The sequence below is a fragment of the Corythoichthys intestinalis genome, chromosome 6 (genome assembly GCF_030265065.1).
Source record: "Corythoichthys intestinalis isolate RoL2023-P3 chromosome 6, ASM3026506v1, whole genome shotgun sequence".
In the NCBI taxonomy this organism is placed as follows: domain Eukaryota; kingdom Metazoa; phylum Chordata; class Actinopteri; order Syngnathiformes; family Syngnathidae; genus Corythoichthys; species Corythoichthys intestinalis.
The window spans coordinates 31,049,633-31,071,535 of NC_080400.1; the positions used below are offsets into that span (position 1 = coordinate 31,049,633).

Genomic DNA, 21,903 nt, shown 5'->3' on the forward strand with positions numbered 1-21,903 from the left:
CCGCCTGAAATGTCCCCGCTGACGGGAGCGCCCACACGTCACGCGTACAAACAGCTTTTTCTTACCAATCGATGGACATGGAAACGACTTTCTTGTACCGTGAATATGTATTATTCTATTCTGCTTGAACTAATAAATCTTGTACTGTGAATATGTATTATTTTACTCTGCTTGAACTAATGAATCTTGTACTGTGAATATGTATTATTTTACTCTGTTGAACTAATGAATCTTGTACTGTGAATATGTATTATTTTACTCTGCTTGAACTAATAAATGTCATACCTGTGTGATTGTCATCGGGATATGGTCGTGAAAACCTGTAGACTAATACATTTCTGTTCAAGATGGTTATGTGGCCCAGTCCACGATTTGTTACTTCAATACTGTAGTACTGTACTAGTACTTTGTGTAATTTATTTATTTATTTAAAACTGTTTTTACAGTCGTAAATCCATTACTGAAATGCGTCCATGAAAACATTTGATGTTTTCACCCCAATAAAGCGTTATAAATATGAGCTCCCGTCAGGGGGGACATTTCACGCGGGGCGGCTCTTTTTCGGCACAACACCGGTCACAATACAAGATTTATTAGTTCAAGCAGAATAAAATGATACATATTCACGGTACAAGAAAGTCGTTTCCGTGTCCATCGATTGGTAAGAAAAAGCTGTGTGAACGAGTGACGTGTGGGCGCTCCCGTCAGAGGGGACATTTCACGCAGAGTGGCTATTTTTCGGCACAAAACCGGCACGCCAACTTCGATAACGAGGGGCAGGTGTACTTTATCTGTGCTATCTGACTGTTGAAACTGACTGACGAAACTTTGATAAATGCGCTTTTTTTCAAATTTCGCGAGCTCTGGGACACTCAAAAAATGACTCTCATACCTCTCCTTGCTAAGTTAATGGTACCTCGATGTGCATTTGTGTGGATATTTAGTTCATGAACAACTAAAAAAAAAACTATTCACTTTCTCACTGAATCTAGTAAAACTCTTTACACGGCTATTAGAATTCTTGCCTGGCTCTGCCAGACAATTCTCCCTGTATTTTTCAAACACTGAGAGAAATAGTCTGGGAACCATCCCGTTAACAGCCTTTCGAGCAGGTACAAAATCAATCGACAAATCAGATTTGTTTATTTGCGTGACGTGTTCTTCACGAGCAACGTCACTCTTGCGCGTCGAAAGTCGTCTCTTCAACAACACAGATGGTGAACGGGAGAGCCGAGAATATGTTCCAATCCACGGTAAAATCAGTTTTAAATTACCAAAAACACATCGACACGAGTCATTGACAACAGTCTGTCTCACGCTAGCCATGTCGAATAAACTCCGCTCTCTTCGTATGTTTACTTCCGCGTGCAAGTCCCTCGTACTGCCCTCGCCATTTTACTAACGTCACGTCTGCCCGTCGCTGATTGGTCCACTCCGCTGTCTGTTTGCTGTGGCTTGCTCCGCCCTGGAAATTGTATCCACGTGAATGGTGGCCAGACTCAATAGCTGGAACAGCGGTGAGTCTCGTGTACCAGGCAATTAGAATTCCCCCCTAGCCCTTGAAATGGGTCCGTTGTCAGAAGGACTGTTATTGTTGTGGTAATGTAGTACTTATAAGGGTCAAATAAAAGGAAAAAGAAGGACTACGACAGTGGTCTGCAACCCGCGGCTCTAGGGCCGTGTGCGGCTCTTTAGCGCTGCTCTGGACCTTTTTTTTTTTTAAATGGAAAAAGAGGGGGAGGGAAATATATTGTTTGCTTTAATAGGATTTCTAGGAGTACAAACATGACACAAACATTCTATCAATTCTATAATATTGTTATGAAGTTAAACTTGTGGTGGCATCGTACAACAGAGTAGTCACGGGGTGCGTCATTCTCTATAGGATCCACTGCAGGGAAATAAACATTTAATCATGAAGGCTAATTATGTATTTCTAGCCAACTTAGTCATTTCAATAGTAGGCTAATATAGCTAGTATATCGATACATACAGCCAGTGTTGCTATAATTATAGGGCTTATACAAGGCTTTTAATTTTTTTGCGGCTCAAGACATATTGTATCAGTTTTTTTTTGTTTTTTTTTTTTGTCAAATATGGCTCTTTCAACATTTTGGGTTGCCAACCCCGAGTCACTACGAAATGTAAGTCGTACTATTGCTACGAGAAAAAAAGTCGTATTGTTACGCAGGGTAACATAGCTGTAATCAGCTATGCATTTTACATACATGTACCGTAGCTGAGAGCTACGACATTAGCCTAGCTAATGAAATATTTCAAATATATCTTTGTTATGGTACTTTTTGGGGGAAAAAAAATAATGAAAAAAAAAAAAAAAATCACCGTGGCACAACATGGTGAGGCTTCCCGACTCCGATGCAGCCCACCACCACAGCTTCAAAAAATCCTAGGGGAAACACTGCGCTGTCATGAACGTTTCCCACTAGCTACGAGAGTTCACTCCAGCGTGGTTCGTTTGTCTAGCGATGGTAAAACAAATACTATAAAGTAAGCTTGTTATCGAGGCTGTTAACGTGGCTAGTTAGCATGCCAAGACGGCTAACTAGTTTCCTTATCATAAGACTACTTTTGTAAAGTCTTCCGCCATTGTAAACATCTGCTCAAAATACCATTTTCATAATAGAGCCTGTGATGTTTTTTTTTTTCTCTCTGGCGACTTTCTGCGTTGAGATAGGGTTGGTGTGCGTGTGTAATGTGTAAATAATGATATACGAGTCATACACACACGCTCTGTCTCTTGCTTTCACTCTCCATTAATATTCAACTAATTAATATTAATAGTAGTAGTGGTAAATTTACCCAAAAAAGGTGAACATACTCACATTCCTGCATCATTAACTTGGAATGAGAGAGAAATACAGTGGTACCTCTACATACGAAGGTTTTTCTTTCCAGGACCTTGTTTGTAAGTCGAAATGGTCATATGTCGAGCAGGATTTTCTTATATGAATACATTATAATTCCTTTAATTCATTCCAATGCCCGAAAACCTACACTAAATTCTTAATAAAAACTGTGGCAATTTTGCAAATAGCAATTACACAGAGCAAAACTTAATCATAAATAAAAATCATAATAATAATAACAATACCTGTAATAATGTAACGAATCCTGTTCAATGGAGAAAAAAAAATAACCCATACATCTCAAAATAACACATTTTAGAGCTATAATTGCAATACTGTGATACCGCGGTATTTTTGCTTAAGGTTATCATGTCGTCAAAATACCATACCGGCACATGCCTAGTTGGGAAACAACTACTCTACCACTGATCCATCCTTGGTATAGGCGCAAAAAAGAAAAAAAAATCTGATGTTGCAAATGAAAATCTAACATCCTTGTCAAAGGTAATCATTAAGTTAGATGATTAGAAAAATGTGACACACAGGCTTCATTTCAACCTGCTCTAATTTGTTTATAAACACAGGTAAAGGGTGCAAAAAGCTTATATGAAATTCACTTTTTGTTTTCTATCACTTGAAAAGAACAGTGAGCTGAGGAACAGATGGACATTAACAGAAGGAGACAGAGGTGATGCCTTCCTACAGAGTGGGATGACGAGGTTAAAAAAAAAAAAAAAAAAAAAAAAAAAGGAGTACAATAAAAAACACAGGAGCAACAGTCTTTTGAAAGCCTCTACATTGCCATTTGTCCAAATCCACAAAAGACAAACCATATTATTTGCACGGCAAAAGCTAAGACTGCCCATGAAGTTCAGATTTGTCACTAGACATCATCCAAAACTAGAGCTATTCTCTATCTTGATACTGTTTTTTTTTTCACAATTTTATTTCACAAGAAATATATGCCACACTATAATATATTTCCAATAATTTGACGTTAAATTATAAAATTACCGTGTTGGGCCTGATATAAGACGGTGTTTTTTTGCATTGAAATAAGACTGAAAAAGTGGGAGTCATCTTATATTCAGGGTCTAGACATTATACCCATTCACGAGGCTAGATGGCGCCAGATATAATTGAAGCGAATGCTGAACTTGAGGAGTAATGTCCTGTCATGATAGATCTCAGCTACTCTCAAGTTTAACCAATTTGCATTATTTTATTGCAAAGTTTTTCCTTATTCAGATTTGTTTCAAGATTACAGTTACAGTTAGACCTCACTTTGATGGTTAATGCAGATATTGCAATTTTTTTGTTTTATCACAATAGATTGGTCTATTTACATTTCAAAAACCAGAAGCCATTCATTTACAAATGGGATTGCAGTTTAGTTTACATATTTAAATGTTCAGTTATTAAGATTAGAATGAGGCAAAATAACATACTTTTTCTCTCAAATATATTGTTATAATCATTTGTTTCAGATGTACTGTAATTATTTTCTGTATAAAAAATAATTGTTCAAATAGTCTTTTTTCAAACTTGAGTTTTAAAAAAGAGGGGGTCTTCTTATAATCAGGGCCGTCTTATATTCTGGCCAATACGGTATTAGTTTTTCACGCTTCACTATATTTTAAATTGACATTAAACAGACCTGTCACAAATGTTAAATGCATTAAGTAGTGCTGCAACATAAAAGTATCAATGTAAACAGAATTCAAAGAGTACCATACATATTTTTGTACAAACCTCTTGTTGCTTTGGCTTGTCTTATTCGCCACACAGTCTTGTGGATTTCAAAGTTGTAATTTGCAGGCAGGCCTTTGATGGCCTCCTGCAAATTGGCATCCCGCAGGATCTCATCTGGAATCTGATTGGCCACTCGCCTGGGTCCTCGGACTAAAAAAAAGACATTCTTTTCAATTTTTGAAACCCCTCTCACACATTTACAATGAAATACTGCACCAAGTTTAACAATGTACAATGTGAAGGTACAGATGCCATGTCAAGTCAATTATACATCTTTCGGCAAATAAAGTTCATTTGCAGCTGATTATTCGTGCAGTAAAAGTTAAAAAATAATTATTGCTGTTTATGACATGCCGACTGCAAGTCATTTTGTTAGGATGAAAAACTGTGTTCTAACCATCTGTTCACAGTAGATTTTATTTTTAATTGCTTTGTGTTTAATTGACTTCAGAAAGATGAGGAGCACAATGCCTGAATTGCTAAATAGCTCTGTGGTTTGGAAAAAAAAATGGATACTTTATTGATCTCCAAGTTAATCCTGGTGTGAAGTAGTAGCAATTACAGTCATACCAAAAAGAATCATGTAATCTGAAACAACACATTAATGCACTTTGCTCTATTTTCATGTCATGCGCATGTCGAGCTTGCACTTCATTGAGCTTTCATTGGCATGCATGAAGGCACTATGTGTGGTAAATTTCCCAAATTAAAAAATAATGTGTTAACTAGAAATAGTGATTGCGCTTTGTTAAGATTCTAATCTTTGAAGAAGTCATGGTAATAAGCAAAAGCTGTTCTGAGGCAATGGGACTCTTTCTTGATGGATGAATTTGTTGTTTTTTCTCATTTTTGAAAAACCTTAAAAATTAACCAAGCTACTTATTATACAGTGTTGTAAATACATTTGTGAGACCAAGAAAGGACTCCAAACCACTAATTCCCTTGCATCATATGATGATTTGTTGACAAAAGAGTTGCAAGGACAAAAAGAGTTACTGCCCGATGACTCACAATAGCTCAGTGGTTCTTAACCTTGCTAACCCCACGAGTTTCACAGGTGCATTTACCCAACCCTTCGGAATTTCATTATGAAGCCATTTTAAAGAAAACATTCAAAACGTAGAAAGTAGGGTTGTTCCGATCATGTTTTTTGCTCCCGATCCGATCCTGATCGTTTTGAGTATCTGCCGATCCCGATATTTCCCGATCCAATTGCTTTTTTTTTTGCTCCCGATTCAATTCCAATCATTCCTGATAATTTTTCCCAATCATATACATTTTGGCAATTCATTAAGAAAAAATGAATAAAACTCGGACAAATATACACATTCAACATACAGTACTTAAGTACTGTATTTGTTTATTATGACTATAAATCCTAAAGATGGCATTTACATTATTGACATTCTTTCTGTGAGAGGGATCCACGGATAGAAAGACTTGTGACTTTGTATATTGTGACTAAATATTGCCATCTAGTGTATTTGTTGAGCTTTCAGTAAATGATACTGTAGCCACGCCCAAATACATGATAGGAAGTGGAACCATGACTGTGCGTAGTGCTACCAATTGATAGATCTTCTCTGCGTTGGGAAATAACATGAGGTGTTAAGAAAAAGATCAATTGCTACCTTGCTTCCTCACATTGCTTCCCATGATATTTCTAATTGTAGGGAGAGGGATTGTAAGGCTTTAGCCAATTAAAAAAAGGCTCCAAAGGCTGCCAAAATTCACTCTACTCATTTTACGCTGCCTTTTATCTCTCTTTATAGGTAAAATGACGCCATTACAGATTGAGCGCGACAATGCGTGAGTGCAGCGCATGCATTAATTCACATTAACTATTATAACGTGATACATTTTTTAAAAAATTACTGCCGTTATCGAGATAAATTTGATAACCCTACCTTAAGCCTAAACTAAAGACTCTGGATGAGTGTAACATATTATGTCTGTAACTCTAAATACAATTAGAAAACGATTTAATTAAAAAATATATATATATATATTTAAAAAAGGCATGGCCGATATTTTTTTGCCGATTCTGACACTTTGAAAATGTCGTGATCGGACCCGATCGATCGGCACATCTTTAGTAGCAAGCTAACATCTAAGTGAATTCCTGTTCAAATTTCTTCCAGATTTCTAATTTACTGCAAATAAGTTTTGCCTTTTGCAGTTGAATTTTACATTGGTAAACTCATTTCATTTCACATTGTTTTGTTTTCTTGTCTACATTCTCTTTTTATTGTCGCATCCTTGCATCACATACTATTTCCATGAAGTAAAATGACGCGAATGTTTTATTTTTAATTATCAACGCAGTTCCTGCTGCCTTTATGTATAGGCCTGTTAAACTTCCTCATACTGAGTCAACCTTCCACCGAGCAAACCGATTTCTCCTCCCATTAGATAGAGGGCTAGCAGTTGAAAGAAATGGAATAAAGCCTGTAAATTGAGGGCAAACCATTCCAAAACCTGGTCTAAAACGGCACTTTGCCTAGATCTAGTCAGCGTAAAAAATAGTGCTCTGCGTTTCTTAACCTTCACCGAACGCCAGTTAAGAGCCACTGCATTAGCTTCGAGGAGACACGCAGTAAGTGAATGGCATCACGGAAAAACTGGTATTTAACAGTTGGCCCAATGTATCCAGTCAATACGCTAAAGTGTATCGAGAGTGTGATGAGAGTGATGCAGCTTAGAAAAAATTGGAAAGCAACAACAGTGCAAAGCTGGCATGAACAATTTAACATTTAAACTCAGAAGGGCATCTGACGTAAAAACTTCGGTGTCAAATATATCATGCAAAACCACTGTTTCAGTGTAGCAACCTCTGAGGTCAACAGCTGAACAGGATGGATGTATTTTAACAGGAGAGTAGTTTTAGTTCACATTAACCAAGTGCTATTTAATTTTTTTTTTCAATTAGTTACGCCCCCTCTCGAGGAAGAAGTAAATGTTTCACGCTCCCGCAACTTTCGGCCGCCACTTTAAATAGTATCATTTGTCTATGAAATTATTATGAACACACCTCTGCATAACATTGTTTCCTTGTTTAACATTAAAGAAAAAATATAGATCAACTCACAATAAAAGTATAATTTATTAACATTGTTTTGTTTGTATTGTAACACAAGGCTTAAAGCGCATCAATTTGCCTGAAAAAAAAAACTCAAGACATATCGTTTGACTATTTGAAACTGAAAAATAAAATTGAATAAAATCAATAAATGCTAATAAATTCAAATTGATTAGCAACATTAACTCAGAGCACAATATGCCAAACAAAAATGCTAATGCTGCAAGTAGCATCTGCTAGTCTGCTATGGTATGTGTTTTTTTGGGCACTGAACAACTTGTTATGTCACCTTGTATGATGCTAACAGTGCTCGCTAGCTTACTGATTTAGCACTCACAAAGCTGGACGTCTGTTGGCAATATTTGGCATGTTTTCGCTGAAAAAAATTCAAGCACCTTATCAATGTGGTTGGGGTCTAATGTCTGTGATGTCTTCATTTATTTTGCTTCTTTCCTGGTCTCCCACTGTATTAAACACGAAGCCAAACGGTACATACATTTAGTTATGTTTCCTCGTCTTAGCTTTCGGGAGACTTCATACAGTATATCCTGCTCGTTGTTGTGTGCTGTTGTTTATTTAATGCATAAATACTGCGCACACTCTAAAAATGAGAGCATCAATGCCACCCTCTGCGTGCAATTACACGTTAAAAAAGTATGTTGCACGAGGTCACATGCCTAACCCTCTGCCGCTTTTTCCGGGACTGTATCATATATATGTATATAAAAAACATTTTTTGTTTGTTTTTTTTGGCAACGCCATTGTATTTCTGGATTATTTTGTTCATTTTTAGCCCTTAAAATATCTAATTCATTCATTAATTCATTTTCCAAGCCATTTATCCTCACGGGGGTCACACGGGGTGCTGAAGCCAATCCCAGCTAACTACGGGCAGTAGGCGGGGTACACCCTGACTCAGTTGCCAGCAAATTGCAGGGCACAAGGAGACGGACAACAACCATTCACGCACTCACTCATACCTAGGGACAATTTAAAGTGTTCGATCAGCCTACCATGCATGTTTTTGGAATGTGGGGGGAAACTGGAGTACCCGGAGAAAACCCACGCCGAAACGGGGAGAACATGCAAACTCCACACAGGAAGGCCGAAGCCCGGGATTGAACCCTTGATCTCAGAACTGTGAGGCTGACGTGCTAACTACTCTGCTACCATGTTCATTTTTTTTTTTTTTCTTAATTAAAAAACCTGATGCTTTTTATCCGATTCCGAAAAACAGCCCGATTTCCGATCACGTGATCGGATCGGGGACAACCCAAATGTGTGTGTGTGTGTGTATATCAGTACTTCTCAAATAGTGGGGTGCGCCCCCCCAGGGGGGCGTAGAGCAATGCCAGGGGTGGTGCATGTGACCTCGGGGAACATGCTTTTTTTTTTTTTTTGCCGTACTAGAATAAAGTGTACTTGGGCATCCAGTGGCGCTCTCATTTTCAAAGTGCGCGCAGTATTTTTGAAGTAAGCAAGAGCACACAGAAGAGAGATATTTTCGAAAGCCGTTTTCCGGCCGGACTCACGCAGCGACCCACTTCTCCGGTTCTCACGTGTCCGCCCGAGAAGTGCCATTTTCGGCTTTAGATCGTCACGACGACCGCCCTCGCCTACGGTTCTCCCTCGGCCGCCGAGAATGCGCTTTTTTCGCGCCGTTTGCCTTTTGGCTTTGACATTTAATACAGTGGTACATGTGGAAAGACCACTGCTTACTATATCTAAAAATGATTATAGCGGACAGCCGGAAGCCAAATTAATTAAGACGCCACTTAAAGACATTAGACCCCAATCTCATTGATAAGCCGCTTGGTTGTTTTTCAGCGAAAACGTGCCGAATGTTGCCAACAATAGTCCTGCTTTGTCAGTGTTATACAAGTAAACCAGTGAGCACTGCTAGCATGCTCAGTGCAAAAAAAAAAAAAACACACCATTGCAAACTGGAGGTGATACTGTGAGCAGCGAGCAGCGAAAATAAAAACTGTCCTGTCCAAAGACACTTTTTTTCTTTTTTTTCCTTCTGTTCAGTTTTGTATTTTTCAGTCAAATCTTTTAGCATATTGTCCTCATGAGTTAATGTTTCTAATCAATTTGAATGTTATTATTTACTTATTTTATTTTTCAGTATCAAATGGTCAAAAATGTACCTTGAGTGTATTTTTACAGTTTGGATGTGACTTTTTTTTTTAATTCAGGCAAATTGATGCGTGGTAAGTATTTTCTGTTACAAACAAAACAATGTTGATAAAGTTATACTTTGTCAACTGATCGCTGTTAGTTTCTCTAATAGAAAAAAAGGACACCATGTGAGGCAGAGGCGTACTTATAATAGTAATATTATAGACAAATGATACTATTTACAGTGGCTGCAGAGTTTGGGGGGGGGGGGCGCGAAACATTTACGTCTTCCTTGGGGGGGGCGTAACAGAAAATAACTGAGAAGCACTGGTATATATACAGTATATGCAAACTTCTTCTTGTCCTATATATTATGATTATTATTTTTAATGGTTTGGTTTTATTTTATTTGTGACTGAATGAGATAGAATAAGTTACCAGTTCACTTTTAAAACTAAGTCAAGAAAATAATTAACAGTGTGAAGTTAATTCACTGACCATTTAATACACTATTACGATACTGCACAAATTGGAATTCTTCGATTTTAATTAAAACCAGACATCCTAGTCATTTATTGACATCATTATTTATGCTTCACCAATTATTTGCCTTTTTTTTTTTTTTTTTTTTTTTTTAAGAGTTTTTCTTTGACTACTTGTTAACTTGTGGCTATATAAAAGGTATGCTGTTGGTACACTTTATTACAGAATACAAAGAGTTTAGCAAACCCTCGTAGGGTTAAAACAAATAATAATAATAATAAAACTGCCTCATTTACTTCTAGTGCTTCTTTCGGAAAAACGGACGTTTTTTAAACTAACCCGCTGAAACGAGGCTGAATTCAAATCCATCTCTTATTCTATACCGTCATTAGATTTTTTAAAATTTGAAATTCGTTAGAAATTCAGTGGTATCTTAACATATTAGTCCCCAAATACATTTTGTTCCTAGAACGATCACATCAATGATCATTACGTCTTGTCTCATAACAGCGTTAACTCGATAGCGTTAGTTTATATAGGATACACTTTAAATTTCCCATAGCATGTATCTTTCATCAATAATATTAAAAGACGAACCGGGTTATTCACCTGTAGTCTTTTTGACAGGAGCAAGCTGCATTTCACACGAGGGCGCCGCCATGTCCCCTTTCCACTCCAAACAGGAAAGCACCAGGCCAAAGCAGTCGATCACAGATCATCGGGTTGAACTATCTCGAGGTCTCCAGCGGAAAGGGCAATCTCCGAACGAATAAACAAGAACATTAGCTTACTTTATAGCATACAGATTATTGTATGATTATATTTCTACCTTCAGAGCACGTTTCTCTGAATAACTAATCGCTATACAAAATTAGGGTAATTCATTAATCGAGGGATTTTAACGCGCACTGTAATGGTATATCTAGGACACCCGAATTTCTCTATGTGTTACTGTTGTTCTGCTAAAGTTTAAAAATAGTTTAGAGCCACGCATGGTTGGGTTCCCCGGCTGGTGTGTCTGTCTGGCTCTCCAGTGAAGAGGCTGAGCAGAGAGGAGGAGGAGGAGGAGGCGGGGGAAGGAGGAGGGTGAGGCGGCACAGCATCACTTTCTCCCTCCTTGAGCGCATCGGCGTTCGGCACGAATGCAACGCAGACTTCTGCACACATACATCTAACTATTGCTAGAATATGTATGAAAATGATATTTAGTAGACACATCCGTGAAAATAGCTGCTTTTATTCAGATAGTTAATCAATAGGTTTTGCGAAGGTTGCATTTAGAGCGACTCTGACTGGTTGAAAGACGATTGATTTTTTTTTTTTAAATCTATATTTATAATAATTGTTAAAATTATTATTTTAAATTGGGATAGGCTTTAAATAACAAAATCTCGTCCCTGGAGTTAACAGCATTGTTTTGAATTGAAGGGATTGCTGTGAGCAGGTCCGTTCGCCACCCAGTGTGAGACCTGCCGATGAACGACGTTAGACTCTGTGGAGACTATTGAAATTCATCCTTGCACAACGGGAGTGACAATTAAGTGACACTGACCGAAAAAGGAGTCTACGGATCAACTTCCAAAAGTCTGGAATATTTGGATCGATGATTTCCAGAGGACAGAGCAGCAAATACACTTAGACCGGCAACATGTTCAAAAGGGGTGAGTCGGACTTAACTTTTAATGTGCATATTTGCTTATTTTATGTATGGGTTTATCTATCCACCGTGTCTCGGTTATGAAATGTGATAAATGACTAATGTACACGTGCAAACGTGCAGGGAGCGCATCTTCAATTTGCAAGCTGCCTGGCTCAGAGTGCAATATTCACGTGTGTGTAATGTGCAACTGATGCCGCACTGCAATTTCTCTAACTTGTCCACGGGTCGTATAAGGCTTAAAAATCATAGTTATCAATGTTATTGTTTGAAGTGATGGTGCACAAGTTATTCAGCGTGTGGGCACAAACTATATTGTGGGCTGTGACCTCTTTCCACCTCATATGCCATCACCCCAACCTCTGCCTTAACAAGAACAACAACTTAAATATATCAACTTTCTGCTGGAAAAATGCACCTTGAGTTGATATTTCTTTGCCAAGAGCTTGTCGAGATCACTGAAAGATGGATGGCAGCGGCAAAGGCATTAATACTCATAACTCTTTCTTTCTCGTGTCTGTCTCTCTCTCTCTCTCTCTCTCTCTCTCTCTCTCTCTCTCTCGCTCTCTCTCTCTCTCTCTCTCTCTCGGTAACTGCAGTCAAGGTTACTGCTGGACAAAAGTAAGGTAAAATCGAATGTGAAAACAAATTTAGATTAGAGGCTATCCCCCATCCAAGAGTGGCCAGGGCATGTATCTAAAGACCCCCCACTCCCCCACCCCCACACACATACACACCCACACCTCTGCACAAATACAAGCCGCTTGTTATAACAATCTTTTTAAAAACATTCAGACACAGAAAATTTTGAACATAATACTAGTATGCAGGGATTAGCAATAGCATTAATTATTTAGATTCCATTGAGATAATTCTAAATAGCAAACATTTAGTGAGATTTTAAAAGCTGCTTTTATTATAATGTTAGTATACTCCAAGGACATGTAGTCAGTATAGGCAGGGTAGTCTTACTGGCATGTTTAGATAAAAGCAAATGATTATTCCATGAAAGTATTGTATTAACTTTAGTTCTCTAACTGGTGCTTTATATCGATTTTCCTTCTGAAACAGGTGATTGTTAAAAGTTTAAAACTGCACATTTTCTGTGCGAATACGTATGAGATAAAAAGGTCAGGACATTGAGGACGAAGCCTCACTTTATATTGTGTAATTCCTCACAAAGAGCAGAAATAGCAGTGTGGAACAGTACATTTATTGCAGAAATCAAAAATGCACTATAACAGAGAAGAAATTCTGATTTTCCACAATCAATCTAATAGGTTTAAGCTCCTTGTGAGAGAATAGCAAGTTTCCCTGAAAAAAACAGTGCATGCATATGTGCAGTCAAGGTTTCATGCATTCATGTTCTGTACCACGTATCCCGACCAGGGCCATGGGAGTGCTGGATCCTATCCAGGCTAACCACCATGGGCAAGAGGTGGGGTACACCCTGAACTGGTTGCCAATCAATCGCAGGGTACATAAAGATAAAAAAAGCATTCACGGACACACTCATACCTACGCCAAATAGGATAATTTGGAGGGTTCAATCAGCCTGCCATGCATGTTTTTGGGGTGTGGGAACAAACCGGAGTACCCGGAGAATACCCACACAAGCACAGGTAACAACAGTCAAACTCCAAACAGGAAGACGGGAGTCCGCGATCGAACCCCTAAGCTCAGATCTGTGAAGCAGACGTCCTAACCACTCCACCACTGTGAGAGAATGTCAAAATAATTTCACATGTGAAGGTTACAGTGTATTGCAGGGTTATCCTTAAGTCATTTACTGCCCACCCTAGTTTTTGCTTATTTGCAGAATATGTGCTGTGGTAGTTATAGTAAATAACTATTTTTTTCTATTTAGAAAAAAAACACCCATTCTCCAATCCAATTTGGCTGTGATGAGCTCGATCGTTCCATTGCCAGTCAAAATGGATTGGAAATCTTTTGCCAATAATGGCCATGAATGAGTTAATACTGTAAATATTCAGTTTTAGAAATTATGTCTATATTGAATGTTTTGCTGTTTTGCAAATGAATACTATTACTATATTGCCCCTAGTATGGAGTCTGAATGTATGAATGCTATTCATTCATGCAACCGACCAATGTTAAAGTAAATTGTTTCATTTCAGTGAAGAAGAAGACCATCAATTCATCAGATTTCTCAGTTAGGACCTAAAAGGTTGCTTTGAAATTTATTCTATGACTACCAAGATCGGTAGTCCAACTTCATATTTTTGGTCTAAACGAATCACGATTCTCAAAGGCGTCAATCTGACACAACCAACCCCACCACAGCTAAAAATATTCTTAGTGTGAACCCAATCAAAAGAATGACAACTAGCTTGCCATGTCTGGTGAATTATGCAAAGAAGAGTCTGAGGAGTAATTATAAATGCTCATTATAGCATTGCCACAACAACGTATACTGGCGGCCTTTTCCACAGAGCTGCGTCTCTCCTCTCCACTGCGGGTCATGCTGGCACCACAACACTGTATAGATAGATACCACTGCTCACTGCTTTTAGTCTGCTTTGTCAGACCCAATCTGTTTTGGACGCGCATGTGTGCAGTCTGCCTCAGGGGCAGCGAGAGAAACAGCCTGTTTTCCTTTGCCATCACATCGATTATTGCTGTTCCAAGAGTCGAGATGAAACACAACGCGGTGATGAGTGCTTATAGCGGGAACAGCTTGAAGGGGAGGACCATTGTTGAAAAGCTGCCTTCTGACAGCTTAGTGCAAGAAATGCTGCCGTATCGTTTAAAAGGACGTGTCACAAGGTTTGAAATTGTTTGCTGAACCCGACGGGAGTCACAATGCATATTTATGAACACGCATGTCTTGGTTTCGTGTGTCGTACCAATGGACATGCTAGTGAAAGCTATTATGAGATCTTCGAGATGCCCTACAACAGTCATTAATTTCCCATTTGAGAGACTCAAACATGAACCAGATGTAGTGGCAACATAATTGCAAAAATATTCCCACGTTTTTGTATGCAAATAAGCGATTTTTTGCCATTGCCAGATAGGGGTGGAAAAAAGCAGTTAATTCGACACAAATTAATTTGAGGTAAAGATTTAACTTGTCTGCCAAAAATGCAAGCGTCCTGCAAGCATATCTTGAGTCGGCGGAGGGAGAGAGATGTGTCAGCTTTGGCAGGAACATCGAACAAGTTCTCTGGTGAATTTGAATGACTTTGCACCTACAAAATAACACATCTCAGGGAGCCTGGTTAATGCATGAGGGCCCAGCACTAGCTCTGACACATCCACCATTCACAAAGACTTACAGTGAAGCAAAAAAATTATCTTAGATGATTCATATGTGGCAGTTGCGCTCAGTGTGACTTTTCATGGTGACTGTTTGTGGTTAATTATCATATTGTTGAAGTGAAAAAGTGGATTTTGTATGCACATGACGTCTGATTGCACATTGAGTTAATCAGTGAGAGTCTCAGTATACACTGTGACCTCTGACTCTAGTCACACTGCAATTTTTACATCTACCAGTAGGTGAAACCCACAGAAAGTCTAGGTTATGTATTTGTTTACGGAGTTGTGCTTGTGTGTTTGTATGTTTGTGTTCAAGCTAATTTAAGAATGAGTAAATGGATTGTTACCAAACTTGCAGGATGTTTGTAATGTGAAACGGAAGAGGTGACTACATTTTAGTGTAGTGAGGTCAAAGTCACAGAGATCAGAAAAATGATTTTTTGATAACATGATAAGAGAATAGATTATTTAACACAAATTTGCATGGTATGTGATAGCATAAGAACCAGTTCAAGTTAAGTTCAAAGGTGACAGCACAGAAATATGACAATGCTTTGAATTTAGCTGCTTAGGGAATGATCTGATGTCTCTGATTACTCCTGTAGTTATGTTTTGATTGATTTGCAAATTGGATGCTTTAGTGAACCGAATGTGTTTATGTGTTGGATATGGGAGGAAGCTGAAGTACTTGCTAAAAAACTAAGAACATACAAGCTTGACAGTGGAAGTTTGAGTCCAGATTCAAACCTGGGGCCTTTTTACTATGAAGCAGTGTGCTAACTGATAATTATATTAACTCTAAAGGGTGCAATTGACAGCAATAGATGTCTTATCCATTTTGACATGGAGGGGTGGCAGCGACCATCCACTCCCAGTCAATGGCACTGAAACATGATCAGTCACTGCTAAGCACTATCTATGCACATTAGGTCTGCACAATATATCGTTTGAATATCGCCATCGTGATGTGCACATGTGCAATAGTCCTGTTGCAGGATGTGCAAATTTTATTATTTTTTTGAACTCCTAAACTTTTGGTTTGCTTCATAAAAGCAGCAAGTGTGTCAAGACATGGCTTCCTGTATCCCTTTCATGTCCAACAATCTTCATCATTCACAGATAAACCCCCTTAGCCTGGGGTAAACAGTACTGTATGAATACAATCATATATCACGGTTTTGCAATTTTTTGCACTTTCAGTCCTTAAATAAATGGGTAATAATAAATACACCTAAAGTAAATTGAACCACCTTCAATCTATAATGCAACAATAAAAAAATACGGAAACTAGCATTTTTATAATCAAGAACATTATAAATAGTTTAAAGAATATAAAATAAAGACAAAAATAAGAATACATTTAAGGATCAATTGGAAAGACAAGGGGGAAACTCAGGAAAAACAATTTAATAAAATACTGAATGCATTACACTAATACAAAAACATGGTGAGTCAACCAGACTTCCCAAACAGCTATTCAAGTCATCTGATGAAAATTTTTGTAGTTTTAATATTGCAATATATATCGCAATATATCACAAACACCCAAAATGTAAGTTTTTTCCTACATTGTTCAGCCCTATTGCACATGCCTAACCACAGTGTTGTCACAGTTTACTTAAAAAAGTAATTTAATTACTGATTACACCTAAAAAAAAAAAAATCGAGTTACTTTACTGATTACTTTATTATCAAAGTAACTAAGTTACTTTAAAAGTAACTTATCAGTTAATTTTTACCAATTTTCTCCTTTTGCTGCTTCAACATAAAAACAAACAACAGAAAAATGTCATCGCATGTAATAGAATTTTTCACATAAGGCTTAATCTTTGAGTTGGGGGGGTTCAATTAGTCAATGGAGGTTATTTCAACCACCATTGACTCGCGCTAGCTTAGCCACTCCGGAGCCCTGAAACTAACAAATAACTGACAAACTGCACGGAATTTGTTCAAATTAACTCCAACGACTAATTAAACCCCCGCTAACTCCAAGATTAAGCCTAATGTCAAAAATTCTGCCCTTAAATTCCCCTTCAAAATAAAGACCTAGCAGTTAAAATGTTGTCTATAAAAGTTGTAAAGCAATAAAACAAACAACCAAATGAATGAAATGAACAAGAGTCCAACAAAGTATTTCATAATGGGTCAAAATCATTTTTCAAACATATCATGTGACTAGCACCTTAGCGACTGTCATTTGCTTTGCTTAGCCAAGACTACACCCAAGGAGGCAAGATGGATATTTAGAATTTCTTTAAACCCAAGTTTTCAAACACTACCAACAACAACTGAGCTTGAACCAAGGATTAAACATGAACAGTGTCAAGATGTATACTCGTATATACGCAGTATATGCCAAAAGTTTGGAGACACCTCAAAGGTGGATACTTTGAAGAATGTAGAATATAAAACCTGTTTTCAGTTATTTCACTTTTTTTTTGCCAAGTACATGATTCCACATGTTCGTTCATAGTTTTGATGTCTTCAGTGATAATTTACAATAGTAGTGAAAATATATAAAACACAAAAATTATGAGGTGTGTCCAAACTTTTGACTTTTGTTTCAGAGTTATCAACATGTTTATGTTAACATATATATACTAGGGCTGTCAAAATTATCGCTTTAATGGGCGGTAATTTTTTTTTTTAAATTCATCACGTTAAAATATTTGACGCAATTAACACACATGCCCCGCTCAGACAGATTTAAATGCCAGTCCAGTGAAATGCCCACTTGTTAATTGTGTTTTATGGAGTTTTGCCGCCCTCTGCTGGCGCTTGGGTGCGACTGATTTTATAGGCTTCAGCACCCATGAGCATTGTGTAAGTAATTATTGACATCATCAATGGCGGGCTACTAGATTATTTTTTGATTGAAAATTTTACAAATTTTATCAAAACGAAAACATTAAGAGGGGTTTTAATATAAAATTTCTATAACTTGTACTAACATTTATCTTTTAAGAACTACAAGTCTTTCTATCCATGGATCGCTTTAACAGAATGTTAATAATGTTAAGGCCATCTTGTTGATTTATTGTTATAATAAACAAATACAGTCCTTATGTACCGTATGTTCAATGTATATATCCATCTTGTGTCTTATCTTTCCATTCCAACAATAATTTACAGAAAAATATGGCTTGAATTGTGATTAATTGCGATTAATTACGATTAATTCATTTTTAAGCTGTAATTAACTCGATTAAAATTTTTAATCGTTTGACAGCCCTAATATATACATACCTTACAACAATGTCATGTACTGGTTTGCAACCATGCAGGCATGAATGTCGACCCAATTCCATCAGATCACTCTTGCACATACTGTACTGGACTGTCTCAGAAAATTAGAATACACAATATTCTAATTTTCTGAGACAGTCCTGTACATTAATCCACCATTTAAAGCAGGGGTGTCCAAACTTTTTGCAAAGGGGACCAGATTTGGCGTGGTAAAAATGTGGGGGGCCGACCTTGGCTGACGTCCTTTACATAGAACAATATACAGGACTGTCTCAGAAAATTAGAATATTGTGTATTCTAATTTTCTGAGACAGTCCAGTATATCCTCTTTAGAGCATTGTTCCGTAAAAAAAAAAAATATATATATATATATGGGACTATGCACAGCAGAAAGTACAAGACGCCCAGTGTATGTACAGTACCATGCTGCCAAATGTTATAATTCCTGTGATGTGTCCTGGAAGATTATTTGAGATGAGGTCAGTGAGGGCTTTCCTTCATGTGAAATGTCATCTCTTAATCTTGTTAGGTCCATGCAGACAATCTTACATAAGTTATGCATATGTGATGACCAATGGCTGGCTTGTCAAAGAAAAAGGAAGTGAGATCTTTATGTAAGCTAATTGTGATGAAACCTCACAGCCCTTTTAGAAACTAAGTGAAAAGTGGCAATCATTATCATCCAATAAGAATGAATAATTAGACCTTAAATGTTCATCCACAATGCAGTAAGTGTTTGTACACAATCTGTTGAAAAAACACATTCAGTGACTAATAAAAAGATGTTTTCCTTTTGCTTGTTGGAAATGACTTTGCATGCAATAGCGTGTTAATTTCGTGTTGAAGAAACAGCTAACCATATCCCAAGCCATGGACTATTTACAAACTGTGTGCTTGCAACGTTCCACTAATTGGAAATGCATGCAAGGCCTTCTTTGAATGTGATGAGCGTTATTAATGGAATGTATCTCCAAGAAAGACAACAAAGCAGGTTTGTGAGAAAACTGCTGCTTATGTATAATTCTTTTGTTTGTGCGTCGTGCATGTGAAAATTAATTTGCAAAGTGAAAACTTCCTTTTTCACTCCCAATCAAGCTCTTGTTATTGATGTCATACATGGATAATTACTTGTTGCACTCATTTACAGCTGTAATGTATTTATATTTAATTAAATCACTTAAATCTCAGCGCAGTGTTGTCCTACTGCCAGGGAGAGAGTATGGGTACCCATTAATTGGCTGCTGTTGACAGTGACAGACATCCAAACCATTAGAATTGGGAGGGCTCGATTGCTGTCAGTGGCAGTCAGTGAACAAAGGCGCTTTTAAAGGAGTTTTTATCAGGATAATTATTAGGATGCATGGATCAAATAAATCATTATTCTATTAGCTCATTTTTAAGCATTTAGTTCTTTAAACAATAGACTTAACCTGCTTACTAAAGAAGTAGAAAATTTGACTCCGACTAAAGTTTTAGCCAATTTTTTTGGCATGTCAATCATAACAGGACCGAACAAGAAAAGTCTAAGGATATAGACCCAAAACATTATAAAGGAAATGAGCTATTTCAGTTAGGTCAAGCTTAATGTGAATATGCCGTCTAATGTGGGTGTAGCACTGTCAAAGTTTAATTTACTGTTATTTTGTATGAAGAACAAAACGATCCAGAAATTTGGAACTTACAGAACTTAGAAAAAATTAACATAACTGTAATGCGCCAATTTTCAATGATCATTTCGCCTGCCACAATGTGAGAGTCAGACAGTTCCTTTCTCCTTCTTAGCCTACCCTTGAGTGTGAATATGACACACAGACATCAAGTGTTTATGATCACACAGTAAAAGATAGCAGTAATAAAAGCAGCAGGTCTGCGCTCATTAACAAAGGACAAACAGCCGCTTTGCTGGAGTAGCACGATGCGGGCCCAGAGCAGGCGAGTGATGAAGTACGATGACATGAATTTGCACGAGAGCAATAAATGCCCATCTGTCACTTTACTATATTGCAACCTCTCAGTTGACGCCCAGTGAGTCTTCTATTTAAAGAGACTAGATTTCTGGCTTTTCTAATCCTCTCAGTGTCACTCTGTGTCAACTCACCATTGTTGGACTTGTGTTTCGGACCAGTGACAGAGAGCTCAGAAGAGGAGGATAATATAGAGAACTGAGCAAAAATATAAACCCCAAAGCAATCTGCTAAAGCTGTCTATAAGCCGACTGAAAAACGAGAAGCAAATCAGGATGGGCTGGGTCTCCGTTTGCTGTCTTGTTAGAGAATTTGCCCGTTTAGAAAGATTAGGCCAAACAGACCCACCAAGAATCTACAGGAATACTTTCTTTTGTCAGATATTAAAACAATGAAAATGTGTAACCGAATGGAAGTGAATTGGAGTGGAACCATTAAGTTTGTGTCAAATCCATTCAGTGAAGCTGGTCTTCTATGATGACTGGACTTTAGATTTTCTTGTGAAAATTAATGGAAATAGAAATAATCCTGGTAGAATTGTTCTCAGTAGTATACAGTAGGAAAAATATTTAGGCAATTATCCTGAAGCTAAATTGATTGGCTAAAATTTGAACGATGTCGATAAAATGTCTGCCACCATGTTGGTTGGCCACTTCCTGGAAATATTGGCTTTTATTTACGTTTTCCTCCACTAATAGACATCAGAAAATATATTTTTTATCATGTACTTTTTTTAATTTATCAAAACAAATTCTTTCTGGGTTAGGGTTTAGGGCTAGGAACATGATAAAAGTAATGTATTTCCCTTTTAAGACTCAAGGAAGTCAAACAGGCAAGGCAAGAGACCCCAGGTTTACTGTAAAGTTTATTTTGAACATGCGCTCTTAAAAACGAGTAGAAAAAATAAAAGAAAAACAAATACTAGTCCTTCTCAAAAATTAGCATATTGTGATTAAATAACATTAGATTTTCATATATTTTAGATTCATTACACACAACTGAAGTAGTTCAAGCCTTTTAATGTTTTAATATTGATAATTTTGGCAAAAAAGTCAAGAAAAAAAACAAAAATCTCAAAAAATTAGCATATATCATGAAAAGGTACTCTAAAGAAGCAACTAACCTAATCATCTGAATTAACGCATTAACTCAAAACCCCTGCGAAAGATTCCTGAGGCTTTTAAAAACTCCCAGCCTGGTTCATTACTCAAAACCGCAATTGTGGGCAAGACTGCCGACCTGACTGCTGTCCAGCAGAGTGCTGTATCAAGGCACCTCAGTGGGAAGGAAAAAGTGTAGCAGGAAACGCTGCACGACCAGAAGAGGTGAAACAGTGGCAGAAGCGCCTGACCTGGGCTACAGAGAAGCAGCACTGGACTGTTGCTCAGTGGTCCAAAGTACTTTTTCAGATGAAAGCAAATTTTGCATGTCATTTGCAAATCAAGGTGCCAG

General features: G+C 37.6%; 2 protein-coding genes across 3 annotated transcripts in view; one reads left to right on the forward strand and one right to left on the reverse strand.

Moving 5' to 3' along the window:
* dph1 (diphthamide biosynthesis 1) overlaps window positions 1-11,285 on the reverse strand; it is a 138,603-nt gene extending 127,318 nt beyond the window's left edge. For both annotated transcript variants that reach the window (XM_057838453.1, XM_057838454.1), the window contains exons 1-2: window positions 10,912-11,285; window positions 4,620-4,769 (exon numbers count right to left, since the gene is read on the reverse strand). In XM_057838453.1, the coding sequence (XP_057694436.1) occupies window positions 4,620-4,769; window positions 10,912-10,963 (202 nt within the window). In that variant the 5' untranslated portion in view covers window positions 10,964-11,285. The remainder of the gene's footprint in view (window positions 1-4,619; window positions 4,770-10,911) is intronic.
* Window positions 11,286-11,435: 150 nt separating this feature from the next.
* The window catches only part of rtn4rl1b (reticulon 4 receptor-like 1b), a 268,618-nt gene continuing 258,150 nt past the window's right edge, over window positions 11,436-21,903 (forward strand). The window contains exon 1 of the mRNA XM_057838452.1: window positions 11,436-11,963. Coding sequence (XP_057694435.1) covers window positions 11,951-11,963 — 13 coding nt within the window. The 5' untranslated portion in view covers window positions 11,436-11,950. The remainder of the gene's footprint in view (window positions 11,964-21,903) is intronic.